The 15959-nt window shown below is 40.4% G+C and overlaps 1 protein-coding gene across 3 annotated transcripts in view; it reads left to right on the top strand.

Annotated features, from left to right (window-relative positions):
• Positions 1 to 15959, top strand: part of FSHR (follicle stimulating hormone receptor) — a 164438-nt gene that overhangs the window by 128301 nt on the left and 20178 nt on the right. For 2 of the 3 annotated variants that reach the window (XM_032652718.1, XM_032652717.1), the window contains exons 5-8: positions 10752 to 10823; positions 12001 to 12078; positions 15258 to 15326; positions 15438 to 15512. In XM_032652718.1, coding sequence (XP_032508609.1) covers positions 10752 to 10823; positions 12001 to 12078; positions 15258 to 15326; positions 15438 to 15512 — 294 coding nt within the window. The remainder of the gene's footprint in view (positions 1 to 10751; positions 10824 to 12000; positions 12079 to 15257; positions 15327 to 15437; positions 15513 to 15959) is intronic. The other variant, XM_032652719.1, reaches the window with a different exon arrangement.

Below are 15959 nucleotides of genomic sequence, written 5' to 3'. Positions count from 1 at the left end.
AGATGGTCACTAGATCTTTTTAAGTGCCTTAAACTCAGAACTACTGGAATAATCTTAGCCATTTTTGCTGTGTGTTTTCTCTTCTATAAAGACCAAAAATTTCAGTGTGCATCTATAGACACTTACAGATGTCCCATAAGTATAGTGGCTTTGGGAGCTCATACTATTGATATTAAATAACGTACTTGTACTCTTCTCATTGACAATCATAAATTCTTCCCTCCTTCAATTATATAAAATTCTTACTCATTCACTAACAGAAAAAGAGCCAAGTTGTTATCCATATAATGTCAAATCAGTTAGGTGTGATGAACACAGCTAGTGAATGATTCCTTTTCTGTGCTCACCTCTTGACAGCCCATAACACACTGCCTGGCCTGATACACATCAAGCACTATACATGCGCCAACCACTGTGAAAACGTTGAGTTTTCAGAAGAAACATGATTTCCATCATCATGTCGTTCACAATCTGGTTGAAGAGACAGACGTTGAATAGACACATGAACGCAAGATAATATACAATTGAGAATCTTGATGAGTGCTAATAAGGGAAAAGTGCTAAAAAGGAATATGATTATACTGGGAATAAATCGGAACCTTAATTTAGACTGGCAATCAGGGAGCTCTTCTCTGAAGAAACGACATTTGTAACTGAACCCTGAAGGATGAGTTGAGGTTGGCCAGGTGATGTGTGGGTGGTGAGCCTTCCAGATAGAGCATGTGCAAATGCCTGGATACAGGGAAGAACTTAGTGCATGTGAAGAATTGAAAGAAAGCCACTGGTGCTGAAGTGAATTGGGTGAATGGCATGAGTTGAGGGTTCAAGTGCAAGTAGGAAGGAGTATAAATTTTATTATAGGAAACAACTAAAGAAAAGCAAAGGACTAATGTCATCTTATTTACATTTTTTAAAAGAATGCTCTGTGTGCTGTATGGAGAATGGGTTTGAAAAGACAAGATTAAATGTGTGGAAAGGAGGAGACTATTGCAGAAATCTAGAGGAAAGATGATGGTGGCTTGTTCTAGAATGACGTCAGTCGAGATGGAAGAAACTGTATGGAAATGGAATCTAAGATGATGTTGAGATGGACTGGATGTTGGGGAATGGGGGTGACAAAGCCAAGTTTAATGTCACATTTCTAACAAATAACTGATAGATGGGAGTGCTGTTTATGAGGAAGAATTGAGAGGAGCAGTTTTGTGAAAGTGATGGTGGGAACTAGTTTAGTTTGCTATGTCAATGAGACATTCAGAAGAGGATATGTAAAGTAAACTTTAACTAGGATAAACTAGAGGGGTCAGAAGTCAAGTATAAATCTAGGAGTCGTCATCATATTGATACTACTTGAAGCCATGGGGAAAATGAGACCTTCCCAGCAAGACTATAGAGAAAAAAGGCAGAAGGCTCCAGAGTATGTCTAGAGGAGGGGGCGTCAACAACAAAAAACTTAAAAGGAGTAACAAAGAAAGAGGTGGAATAATAGAAAAGTGTGATTGGACAGAAACTAAGAGAAGAGAGAGTCTGGCAGAGAGTACTGAATTCTCCTGAAAGGTCTAAAAAATGAGAATTTAAATTGTTCATTAGATTCATTGTTTATGGGTTGGTACATTTGGGGCATGACAAAAGTAGTTTCAGTGGAGAGGTACAGAATGAAAACAAACTGGAGCATCCTCAACAAATTAAAGAGGAATAGAACATGAGAAAATGAAGATAGCATACGCAGACAACTCTTTCTAGAAACTTTACTGTAAAAGAAGGAAGAGAAACAAGGCTGGGCTGCAAGTGGAGACAGATTTGGAGTGAAGGCAAATGGCAACCATCAGTGAGTCTGTGTAAAATGTGAAATTCAGTACAAGTTAGTATCGGTCTCAGTCTAGGTGATCCAAAATATGTCTGAGCAAGGACTTAACAAGTGAGTATTTTATTTTACATTCAAACTGGAGAAAAGAGATTAGATGACTAAGAAGAAAAGAAGGAATGAGGGAAAGGCAACTCAAGAATGTATTATCGGCTGAATGCCACCAGGAAATCAAGGCCCAATTATGCTAGAGCCCATCTAAGCTGTCATTTAGAATACATTAAGAGTTGTTCACCCAAGGAGTGGAAGAGTTCACCACTAGAAGAGGTGGTGCACTATGGGGTGCTAACTCCCTTGTACCTCCCAATCTGCCCCATGCCTCAAAATAGTTGAGCAGATTCCCATAAGGGTCCTACTCAGAGGTGGTAGAGGAGCCGAGGATACAGAATGAGAGATACCCAGCATAACTGAGGGCCAGTGTCTGCTAAGTTAAATCCGTATGTAGATGGTTGCTATGGTAACCGCTAGAGTAAAAGATGGAGCAAGAGGATGTGAAGCAGGGCTCAGCGGTGTCTGATATAATATCTACCTTGATATTCACACACTCCACAGCCTTTCCAGTCTGGAAAGATGAAATGGCTTGCATCTAGTTCATGCCAGAGCTGGCATGTACATTCTCCTGATTCCTGGCCTCCAGACCTCCTTGCCTCTGTTTAAGAGTAATTACTCCAAGTATCCGTGATACCTGACAAGTAAATTCACTGCATAAGCGTTTTAATACATTCTTCGTGACAGAAGCAAGAAATGTTTTAGAACCAACAACCAATTAACCTAATATTTTATGAGCACATACTGTATTCCCAATCTGCACCAGTAGTATAGATTGTCAAAGAATATTAAGTATGGTCCTTGCTTTGATGTCTCATTAAAAGAATACTGCATAGACCCATGGGAAGAGATCTAAAAATAGTAGAAGGCTGGATATGATTATTTAACAAATGTAGAATAAGCCTGTGTCAAGCTAGCAGATATTTAGTTATGGCAATGTTTCTGTTGGAACTTCTCTGTGTAGAAACTCAGAGGTGGTGGAGAGCCATCATGGAAGTTATTTGCTTTGGTTAGAAACTTCAAACTCCAGATGTTAACAAAAGCTATCTCTGGGTAGTGAAACTAGAAGTGATTTTTACTGTCTGCTGTAGATGTTTCCATATTTTCCATAAGTTTCACAATACATATGTATTACTTTTATATTCAAAGAATATACTTTTTAAAATAACCAAAGGATGTTGAGCCACTAGAACTCTCATACATTGCTAGTGAGAGTGCAAAATGGTAGCGCCACTTTGGAAAACAGTTGGGCAGTTTCTAATAAAGTTAAACATACACTTACCATCGACCTAGTAATCCCACTCATACGTATTTACCCAAGAAAAGTAGAAATGTTCCCTCTCTCCCTCCCTCCCTCCCTCTGTCAGTCTCAGTCTCTGTCTCTGTCTCTCTGTCTCTCTCTCTCTCTCTCACACACACACACACACTATACACAAATTTTTAAAGCAGCTTTTTTATAATCACAAAAACTGGAAACAACCTACATGTCCTTCAACCTACGAATGAATAAACAAACTGTGGTATATCCTTACAATGGAAGACTAGTCTGCAATAAAAAACAGTGAACTACTGGGACTTCCCTGGTGGTCCACCAGGTAAGACTCCATCTCCCAATGCAGGGGGCCCAGGTTCGAACCCTGGTCAGGGTACTATATCCCACATGCATGCCGCAACTAAGACCCAGAGCAGCCAATATAAATTAAATAAATAAATATTCACAAAAAAAACCCAGTGAACTACTGATACGTACAATAACATGGAAGAATCTCAAATGCATTATACTGTATGAAAGAAGTTCCATAACATATGGTTGCACCGATATGACATTTTGGAAAAGGCAAAATTATAGAAATAGAAACTGATCAGTGGTTGGTAGGAATAGGAAGTAGAAGGAGAGGTAACTACAAAGGGCAACACAACATAACTTGGAGGGTTCTGGAACTTGGCTGTATCTTGAGTGTGCCAGTATTTAAACAGCTGTATATGCTTGTGTTCACTCAGGTCTCTACACAAAACAATTTATTTTTCACTGTGAAAATTTTTAAAGTAAATAACACAACAAATTCCTAACAAAAGCACGTTAACAGCTCTTTCCCACAAATAAACAAAGGCAGACGATCTCAAGGGCTAATGAAATAATCAAAGGAAGAACTGACCAGAATGGGTTCTGTGTGGATCACTTGGGAACCAAGAAGGAGCAAAACATCTAAGAACCATTACAGGTTCTCAGGGACCTGTAGGGAGAATGCACTGGCTTTCTGAAGACAGCAGCAGAGAACAAGACACTGAAGTCTCCTCTAGAATCATAAACCCAAAAGACACACGATCTTTCACAATGATGAGTGCACCGGTGAAGGTTCGTTAGGTTGCAGGCAACTAAGACCAACTTTGTCTTAGGTAAGGCACACAGAGAAAAGGGAAATGGGAGTGGGAAGGAACTGGAAGGATTCTGAGTAACCTACAGGAGCCCGGGAAATACTGAAGAACAGTGTGTCAGACAACTCTCATGGGTCAACTTGAAAATCTTTTTCACCACTGCTATGGAAGCTAGTTCCACCCAAATTTCAACCAGCTTAATGCAGCTTAATTTCAACTGTAGAGCAGCTACTCTGGCCTTGTGTACCTCTCATTTCTAGTCCTGGGGCTTCTTCTACACCACTGTAAGTGATGCCCAGTAGGAACTTGCTGGGTACCCACAAGTGTGCACGTCAGAGTGGACTTAACACCATGGGGATACCTTCCACCAACCGGAAATACTAGTCAGTGGATAAATGCCTCCCCTTTTCCCCCATTCAGAGCAATAGTTCTGATACCCATTTTGAAAATCTCCTAAGTCAAGTCCTTGGCATTAAAGACCAGTCACTAGTAGTGGTTGACAACTCAATACAGTACAATAACTCATTCTTGTACTGATTCCCTTTCTTCCATCTCTGTTTCATTCCACCTGTCCCAAACTCTCTGAACACATATTATCAAATATACTAAATGCAAGCCAGCTTTTATCTCAGGCTCTGCTTCCTGGGGAACCCAGGCCAAGACACACAGGCCTTGGAAATGATCCAATATAGCTCTGGAAATCTCAGCTGTAGAAATATGTGGACTTTCACTTGAGAGTGATGGTATGAGTGGACTCATCTGTAACCAACCTTCAACTTCTTCCCAGGAGAGGGTCTGATGAGCCCAGCTTAGGTCACATACATACTCTGAGGTCAAAGGATGTGGAACTCATGCCCTAATCTCAACAGAATCACTTGGAGAAGAGGCAGTTCTTCAAAGAGTATGTGGAAATTAGAAACAGGGGATGATTTAGGAAAATTCTGTTTTCTAGTTGCAAGCTGCTTTTGGATCATGTTAATTTGTCTTTTCTTAAGATAGCATTAACATTAAAAACACCAACATTCGAATTATAGGTGTCCCAGAAGAAGAAAAGAAAAAGAAAGGGACTGAGAAAATATTTGAAGAGATTATACTTGAAAACTTCCCTAATATGGGAAAGGAAATAGTTAATCAAGTCCAGGAAGCACAGAAAGTCCCATACAGGATAAATCCAAGGAGAAACACGACAAGACACATATTAATCAAACTGTCAAAAATTAAATACAAAGAAAACATATTAAAAGCAGCAAGGGAAACACAACAAATAACACACAAGGGAATCCCCATAAGAACAACAGCTGATCTTTCAGCAGAAACTCAGCAAGCCAGAAAGGAGTGGCAGGACACATTTAAAGAGATGAAGGAGAAAAACCTACAACCAAGATTACTCTACCCAGCAAGGATCTCTTCAGATTTGATGGAGAAATTAAAACCTTTACAGACAAGCAAAAGCTGAGACAGCTCAGGACCAACAAACCAGCTTTAAAACAAATGCTAAAGGAACTTCTCTAGGCAGGAAACACAAGAGAACGAAAAGACCTACAAAAACGAACCCAAAACAATTAAGAAAATGGGAATAGGAACATACATATCAATAATTACCTTAAATGTAAATGGACTAAATGCTCCCACCAAAAGACACAGATTGGCTGAATGGATACAAAACAAGACCTATATATATGCTGTATACAAGAGACCCACTTCAGACCTAGAGACACAGACAGACTGAAAGTAAGGGGATGGAAAAAGATATTCCATGCACATGGAAACCAAAAGAAAGCTGGAGTAGCAATTCTCATATCAGACAAAATTGACTTTAAAATAAAGACTATTACAAGAGACAAAGAAGGACACTACATAATGATCAAGGGATCAATCCAAGAAGAAGATATAACAATTGTAAATATTTATGCACCCAACACAGGAGCACCTCAATACGTAAGGCAAATGCTAACAGCCATAAAAGGGGAAATCAACAGTAACACAATCATAGTAGGGGAATTTAACACCCCACTTTCACCAATGGACAGACCATCCAAAATGAAAATAAACAAGGAAGCACAAGCTTTAAATGATACATTAAACAAGATGGACTTAATTGATATTTATAGGGCATTCCATCCAAAAACAACAGAATACACATTCTTCTCAAGTGCTCATGGAACATTCTCCAGGATAGATCATATCTTGGGTCACAAATCAAGCCTTGGTAAATTTAAGAAAATTGAAATCGTATCAAGTATCTTTTCCAACCACAATGCAATGAGACTAGATATCAAGTACAGGAAAAGATCTGTAAAAACTACAAACACATGGAGGCTAAACAATACACTACTTAATAACGAAGTGATCACTGAAGAAATCAAAGAGGAAATCAAAAACTACGTAGAAACAAATGACAATGGAGACACGATGACCCAAAACCTACGGGATGCAGCAAAAGCAGTTCTAAGAGGGAAGTTTATAGCAATACAATCCTACCTTAAGAAACAGGAAACATCTTGAATAAACAATCTAACCTTGCACCTAAAGCAATTAGACAAAAAAGAACAAAAAACCCCAAAGTTAGCAGAAGGAAAGAAATCATAAAGATCAGATCAGAAATAAATGGAAAAGAAATGAAGGAAATGATAGCAAAGATCAATAAAACTAAAAGCTGGTTCTTTGAGAAGATAAACAAAATTGATAAACCATTATCCAGACTCATCAAGAAAAAGAGGGAGAAGACTCAAATCAATAGAATTAGAAGTGAAAAAGGAGAAGTAACAACTGACACTGCAGAAATACAAAGGATCATGAGAGGTTACTCTCTCATGCAACTCTATGCCAACAAAATGGACAACCTGGAAGAAGTGTACAAATTCTTAGAAATGCACAACTGCCAAGAATGAACCAGGAAGAAACAGAAAATATGAACAGACCAATCACAAGCACTGAAATTGAAACTGTGATTAAAAATCTTCCAACAAACAAAAGCTCAGGACCAGAGGGCTTCACAGGTGAATTCTATCAAACATTTAGAGAAGAGCTAACACCTATCCTTCTCAAACTCTTCCAAAATATAGCAGGGGGAGGAACACTCCCAAACTCATTCTACAAGGCCACCATCATCCTGATACCAAAACCAGACAAAGATGTCACAAAGAAAGAAAACTACAGGCCAATATCACTGATGAACATAGATGCAAAAATCCTCAACAAAATACTAGCAAACAGAATCCAACAGCACATTAAAAGGACCATACACCATGATCAAGTGGGGTTTATTCCAGGAATGCAAGGATTCTTCAATATATGCAAATCAATCGATGTGATACACCATATTAACAAACCGAAAGAGAAAAACCATATGATCATCTCAATAGATGCAGAGAAAGCTTTCAACAAAATTCAACACCCATTTATGATAAAAACCCTCCAGAAAGTAGGCATAGAGGGAACTTTCCTCAACATAATAAAGGCCATATATGACAAACCCACAGCCAACATCATCCTCGATGGGGAAAAACTGAAACCATTTCCACTAAGATCAGGAACAAGACAAGGTTGCCCACTCTCACCACTCTTTTTTTTTTTTTTTCTTTACGCGGGCCTCTCACTGCTGTGGCCTCTCCCGTTGCAGAGCACAGGCTCCGGACGCGCAGGCTCAGCGGCCATGGCTCACGGGCCCAGCCGCTCCGCGGCATGTGGGATCTTCCCGGACCGGGGCACGAACCCGCGTCCCCTGCATCGGCAGGCGGACTCTCAACCACTGCGCCACCAGGGAAGCCCCTCACCACTCTTATTCAACATAGTTTTGGAAGTTTTAGCCACAGCAATCAGAGAAGAAAAAGAAATACAAGGAATCCTAATCAGAAGAGAAGAAGTAAAGCTGTCACTGTTTGCAGATGACATGATACTATACATAGAGAATCCTAAAGATGCCACCAGAAAACTACTAGAGCTAATCAATGAATTTGGTAAAGTAGCAGGATACAAAATTAATGCACAGAAATCTCTGGCATTCCTATACACTAATGATGAAAAATCTGAAAGTGAAATTAAGAAAACACTTCCATTTACCACTGCAACAAAAAGAATAAAATATCTAGGAATAAACCTACCTAAGGAGACAAAAGACCTGCATGCAGAAAATTATAAGACACTGATGAAAGAAATTAAAGATGATACAGGGGCTTCCCTGGTGGCGCAGTGGTTGAGGGTCTGCCTGCCGATGCAGGGGACGCGGGTTCGGGCCCCGGTCCGGGAGGATCCCACAGGCCGCGGAGCGGCTGGGCCCGTGAGCCATGGCCGCTGAGCCTTGCGCGTCCGGAGCCTGTGCTCCGCAACGGGAGAGGCCACAGCAGTAAGAGGCCTGCGTACCGCAAAAAAAAAAAAAAAAAAAAAAAAAAAAAAAGATGATACAAATAGATGGAGAGATATACCATGGTCTTGAATTGGAAGAATCAACATTGTGAAAATGACTCTACTACCCAAAGCAACCTACAGATTTAATCAAATCCCTACCAAATTACCACTGGCATTTTTCACAGAACTAGAACAAAAAATTTCACGATTTGTATGGAAACACAAAAGACCCCGAATAGCCAAAGCAATCTTGAGAACGAAAAATGGAGCTGGAGGAATCAGGCTCCCTGACTTCAGACTATACTACAAAGCTACAGTAATCAAGACAGTATGGTACTGGCACAAAAACAGAAATCTAGATCAACGGAACAGGATAGAAAGGCTAGAGATAAACCCACGCACATACGGTCACCTTATCTTTGATAAAGGAGGCAAGAATATACAGTGGAGAAAAGACAGCCCCTTCAATAAGTGGTGCTGCGAAAACTGGACAGGTACATGTAAAAGTATGAAATTAGAACACTCCCTAACATCACACACAAAAATAAGCTCAAAATGGATTAAAGACCTAAGTGTAAGGCCAGACACTATCAAACTCTTAGAGGAAAACATAGGTAGAACACTCTATGACATAAATCACAGCAAGATCCTTTTGACCCACCTCCTAGAGAAATGGAAATAAAAACAAAAATAAACAAATGGGACCTAATGAAACTTCAAAGCTTTTGCACAGCCAAGGAAACCATAAACAAGACCAAAAGACAACCCTCAGAATGGGAGAAAATATTTGCAAATGAAGCAACTGACAAAGGATTAATCTCCAAAATTTACAAGCAGCTCATGCAGCTCAATAACAAAAAAACAAACAACCCAATCCAAAAATGGGCAGAAGACCTAAATAGACATTTCTCCAAAGAAGATATACAGACTGCCAACAAACACATGAAAGAATGTTCAACATCATTAATCATTAGAGAAATGCAAATCAAAACTACAATGAGATATCATCTCACACCAGTCAGAATGGGCATCATCAAAAAAATCTAGAAACAATAAATGCTGGAGAGGGTGTGGAGAAACGGGAACACTCTTGCACTGCTGGTGGGAATGTGAATTGGTTCAGCCACTATGGAGAACAGTATGGAGGTTCCTTAAAACCTAAAAATAGAACTACCATATGACCCTGCAATCCCACTACTGGGCATATACCCTGAGAAAACCATAATTCAAAAAGAGTCATGTACCAAAATGTTCATTGCAGCTCTATTTACAATAGCCAGGACATGGAAGCAACCTAAGTGTCCATCGACAGATGAATGGATAAAGAAGATGTGGCACATGTACAATGGAATACTACTCAGCCATAAAAAGAAATGAAATTGAGTTATTTGTTGTGAGGTGGATGGACCTTGAGTCTGTCGTACAGAGTAAAGTAAGTCAGAAAGGAAAACAAATACCATATGCTAACACATATATATGGAATGTAAGAAAAAAAAAAAGGTCATGAAGAACCTAGGGGCAAGACTGGGATAAACACAGAGACCTACTAGAGAATAGACTTGAGGATATGGGGAGGGGGAAGGGTAAGCTGTGACAAAGTGAGAGAGTGGCATGGACATATATACACTACCAAACGTAAAATAGATAGCTAGTGGGAAGCAGCCATATAGCACAGGGAGATCAGCTTTGTGACCACCTAGAGGGGTGGGACAGGGAGGGTGGGAGGGAGGGAGACACAAGAGGAAAGAGATATGGGAACATATGTATATGTATAGCTGATTCACTTTGTTATAAAGCAGAAACTAACACACCATTGTAAAGCAATTATACTCCAATAAAGATGTTAATAAAAAAAAAAAAGGTATGCCTTGTGGTATACTAGCAGATCTTTGTGCCTGAAGTGTAAGTTTCCTTTCTCTAAGGTATCAGTAGCTTCCTATATCCTGGTTAGAGTCTTAAAATAGAAAACATTAGCATGATTCAAGTGTATTACGGGATTTTCTGGTAGGTTTTTCTGAAAGCTCAAAATTGATATTTTGAATTTGGAAAGCTTAGACTCTAGCAATTGTTAAAATAACCAGCTTCGTTTTTCACTCACTCTCAGTTTGTCTCTTTCTAGGTTAATATCCAACACAGGTATTAAGCACTTGCCAGCTGTTCACAAGATTCAATCTCTCCAAAAGGTGTTACTGTAAGTTTGAAGAGTGGTTACCAACTCTTTACTCGATAGCTGTCCTGCCCAACAGCCTCTGGGCCTGTAATATGCACTGTGTAGTCTACATCCTCCAAAGATGTTGCTCTGGGTGAGCAGAGGTAGGAAGGCAACCAGCAAGTGTCCTCGGTTTTACCTTAAGGCCAGCTAATCTCAGTTTGGAGAAAGTCAGCAGGCTCCTCAGTAAGACAGTTGTCAACAGAGCCAGCTTGTAGCAAATCAGGAAGTCTCCCCTTTCTTCACTATTTAGTACCTTACATACCTCCCTCCTGTAACCCCCTTTGTCTTCCACCATCATCTCCTCTTCCCTCCAGAATTCCCATGCTGCCCTAAGCATAAAGAAACCACCTGACAAACTCACAGTGAAGTGTTAATGACGATGTCTTTTGAAAGAGCAAGAGAAAAGGCAATGTATAATAGCAAGTTTATTTTCCATAGTGAAATTGTAGGAATCTGGACAGAGCCAAAAGGAAGAGGTAGGGAAGAGATGCAATGAGCTGAGGAAGGAAGGAGAGAGGGAGGGAGAGGGAAAACTAGAGAATATCCCCCATTTCTCAAATTGTTCCAAGCCATTTACTCTTTTTACATTTACATGTTAGATCAGACCCAACAGGGAAGCTTCAGAGGATGAGGGGTACAAACAGAAAACCGAGACTTTCTTCATCCTTTCAGTCAGGAGGAGAAAAACCAATGATAAAAATTTCTGTGACCCAAGGAGAACAGAGGAAGGAAACTAGCTTTGAGAAGGGGATTGAGATGGAGGAAGATGAAGGCCCAAGTAAGGTGGATGGAGAAGTTTGGTCTGGAGATGAAAGGTCAGCTTAAGTGACTTTGTCCTATTGATCAGGTACCAACTGTGGAGGCAAGGGTAACAAATGAGTCTGTTAGAACCTCAGCACAGTTGAATTAGCTAAGAAGACTTTCAGAGAGGGAAGAGGCTGCATGTCTGCAATTCCACTGTTAAGAAGAACTGATATACTAAAGGTAAATGAGATGCCATTCACTTCCCAAACATTGAGCTCATCAACCTTCAGAACAACAGCTATTCCAACATTACCTCAGCTAAAGACTACACCATGCCAAGTAGACTGCTTGTGGGGAGGTGACATGGAGTGGAGCTGACATAAATACCTAATTTGTCTGTACTTTCTTCTAGAGATATTCAAGATAATATAAACATCCACACAGTTGAAAGAAATTCTTTCATGGGGCTAAGCTTTGAAAGTATGATTCTGTAAGTAAAGGAAAAAACTCCAATGGAGGAACATTTGGTTTTTCATGTAATGATTTCTTTCTCATAATGGTATGCTCCTTTTTTTTGTTTGGGTAACTTTGGCATTTCACCTTTCCAGTTTCTCTCTGGTTCTGTGTTTTTCTCTCATTTCCCATCTTTACATTTCCAAATCACAACATGGAGACATGTTAATAATTTATGATTCTGTGGTGCAATTCAAGTATTTAAAATTGCTCTTTGAATGATGGTCTCCTGTGATGCAACATCTGTTCTGAGGGCCAGAACAACTCACGCATCAATAAAGCTAGTTATTGCCTGGCAAGGCTTTTGTTGCCCAAAGAAAAAGACCAAGAAGGAGTCTGAATCAAGAAGACATGGATATTCCCTCATAACCATGCCAAGCAGCTTCTGTTCAGCCCCACGCTGAGCATATAAGATGACTTCTCATTTTCTTGAAACAATCACGTTTTTTAATGACCTTGAGTTAATCTCTCTGACTTTTGGGAAAGTTTTTAAGTGCATTCTGCATTATTAACGGACTACCTTCTAATTGTTTGTGCCAGTAGCCTGCGTGGTAGTTTGCGTGCTTCCCGAGATGGCCAAGAAATAGGGCACTAGGGGTTACCCAAGTGTTTGTGGGATCCATGGAAGTTAGATGCATAGAATGACATTTGGGGAACTGGTAATTGCAATTACATCTGTAAGAAAAGTATTTTCTCTTTACATTTCACACATGTTGTGTTTTTTTAAAAATATACATGTGTTTCAATATGCTGATATGTACAAAAGGTAAGTTCTAGTCCAGAAAGAATTTTAGCCTTTCTCAAAACAATAATACGATTTAGAGACCCATCTGTACCAAAATAACAAAAAAAAGGAGCAAGGTGGTGGGAGGGGCAGAGATGAGAACATATTGCAGAATAAAGCTAAGCACAATATTTGATGTAAATTTATTACAGAGAACAACAGAAAAGGTTTGAAAGAGATTAGCAGAGAAATAGGATGTATGAAGGAAAAAAATAAAATCAAAGGCCTGTACTCAGAGTACATAGTAGTAGGACAAAATTGTAGGTAATACCTAATCCTCTCACTTAATATGCTCATGATATTTGGAATCTCTGTGTGTGTATGTGTTGGAAAGAGTTGATGGGGTGTGAGAAGTATGAGAGAAAGGGAAAGCAAAGGAAAAAAGCAGCATGAAATATGTGCAAAATAAAAGCAATTGTTCTAAGCATAAAGAAGGTATAATGTGATTTGACGCGAGGCTTGAAGGAAGAGTTAAATGAGGGAAGGAAGGTGGCTGAGAAAGGATGTTGGGTCGAAGATGGCCATTAAAAGACGAGTGGGATTTAGCCACAGCATTGGCAAAGGACGAGCAGAGGAAACAGAATCTTCAAGGCCAAGGAGGTTTAAAAAAAAAAAAAAAAAAGCTAAAAAGGAACTTTTGGAAAATAGTGAGTACCTGAGTAATACCGGCCTGGTGTGTTGCAGCAAAAGGACTCCTTGGCTACATAATGGAGGGAGGAGATTAGTGATAAACGTAATCAGTTGTACCTGGATGCTTGTGCTTCTTTAAATGTTGCTCTAGGGACTTCCCTGGTGGTGCAGTGGTTAAGAATCCGCCTGCCAATGCAGGGGACACAGGTTCGAGCCCTGGTCCGGGAAGATCCTACATGCCGCGGTATGTAGGTATGTAGTATAGGTTTCAATAGTAGACCTATACTACAAAAAAAAATTGTGCTCAATTATTACTATTATACTTTAAGTTTGGTCAATAAAGATTTCATGGCAATTGTTTTATAAGTACCTATATAAATTACCTATGTAACAATAATATTCTCATTTTGCTTCTTAACCCCACAAAACCTAAAATTTATTATTGGGCCTCCTACAGAAAAAGTTTGCTGACCCCTTTGATCCAAAACCCCCAGGATCCACCTCCCACAGGTTACGGGCAGCTGCTCCAGCAACTGTCACCCCCCCAGGAATAGGCTGACAAATCAGTCCGGAGGCTGGATGTGCTGGGGACACTTGGGTAGGCGTAGGGCAGGCAGGACTTGGGATGCACAGACACTTCTTGGCCATCGGAAGCCACCAATTGGTTGCTAATGTTTTGAAAGACTTGCATTACTCCTGTGTGGATTTTCAGCTAACTGGCTTTCCAGAGGAAGAAAAACACACGCGGTTGTCCTCCTGTGATTTTAAGTGTGTTGAGCTACCCACTGCAGCACCGGAAACCATCGATGTCCTGAACACACGGAAACTTCTCTGGGTCAGCTTTTGGAACAGTGTTATTTGTACACCTACTGAGCCTGACAAGGGAAAGGACCTGACAGCAAATCAAGAGCAACGGATCAGAGGCTCTTCAGGCTGAGCTCTCCCGACCTTGGATTTCATCCATCTAGGGGCACAGCAATGCAGAGCTGTCAGCCCAAGGTGTCCTTGAGCTCCCCTGTCCAGGCAAACCTGCTCACTGACCTTCTTGGCACAATCAGGATGACTGTTCCACATCCAGCCCCCCCTCTCCCAGAGCCTCCCCCCCGCGCCCACTCACACAACCTCACCCCGCCACGACCCACAGTCTCTATCACTGATTTCTCTTCCTTTCTGGCTTAACCCAGAGCCACCTCCACAAACCACCAATAACCAAGTCCCTGTAGGTCACGGGAGATGTGCAGTTGTCTGACAGCTTAATTAGATCACTTTTTGATGACAGCCAGGCCTGCTGCTGTGAATGAGCCTGAGTGAGAGGCTTAAGGCCATACAGAAAGGTGATACAACTTCTCTTATAAACACTTGCTCGATAACTGTATGATTTCTGTCCTTCAGGACAGGACAGATCTTTGTCTGCTCTCTCCATGGCATTGTCTCTGCACACAACTGATATGTGCAAAGACTTTCTGGGATCCAGGCTGCTATGCCTAAGTGTGCCTTCTCAAAATTAAATTTCATTTATTTCTCTGAATAATACATGCGCATAATGCAAACTTCCGATGTTACAAAAGGTTATACAGTGATAAATCAGTCTCCCTTCCACCCCAACCCCAAGCTTTAAGGGTGGTATTTTATTTATGCCACTGACCTGTGCTGTCTGACCCTGCCCCAGTGCTTCCAATTATGAAACCCATGTATTGTTTGCATCCGACAGTATTGGTTTTTTAATGGGTCTTTTATTTCAGATGGCTGAGTAAGAATGGGATTCAAGAAATACACAACTGTGCATTCAATGGAACCCAACTAGATGAGCTGTAAGTAGCCCTGACTATTCTTCCAGGTCATTTAGAGGGAAATGGCTCTTACAACAGTAATGTTTACATGGCTTTGTGTTTCCCTTCTTCTTCCCTCAACTCCATCCCCAGGAATCTAAGTGATAACAATAATTTGGAAGAATTGCCTAATGATGTTTTCCAGGGAGCCTCTGGACCAGTCATTCTGTGAGTAGCTTCCCCCACTTCCGTGTGCAAAAGATCAGCATCTTACGTTTTAGAAGTCAACTTTCTCCAATTCAGGGAAGCTTATGACCCAGGGCTGGCAATTAAGATCAAATTTTATTTGTGTCATCTGCAAAGATTTATAGGACAATTTAGGGCTGATCCACATTCTAAATTTCAGTAAAGTAGCAAGAGTAACAACAACAACTAACATTTAATGAGCACTTACCAAGTCCCAGCCAGTGTTTTAAAAACTTAAGATGAATTTTCTAATTTAATCCTTACAATAACCTCTGTGGTGGGAGCTATTAGTCCCATTTTAGAGAAGAAAAAACGGGCTTCCCTGGAGGGGTCAATTCATCCAAGGTCACAGAAATCTTAGAGCACAGATTCCACACCAAACTGGTCTAACTCATAGTACACTCTTAACCACTCTGCTATACATCTCTT

This window comes from Phocoena sinus, chromosome 13 (genome assembly GCF_008692025.1).
Source record: "Phocoena sinus isolate mPhoSin1 chromosome 13, mPhoSin1.pri, whole genome shotgun sequence".
NCBI lineage: Eukaryota > Metazoa > Chordata > Mammalia > Artiodactyla > Phocoenidae > Phocoena > Phocoena sinus.
This window is presented reverse-complemented; position numbering and strand designations above follow the sequence as displayed.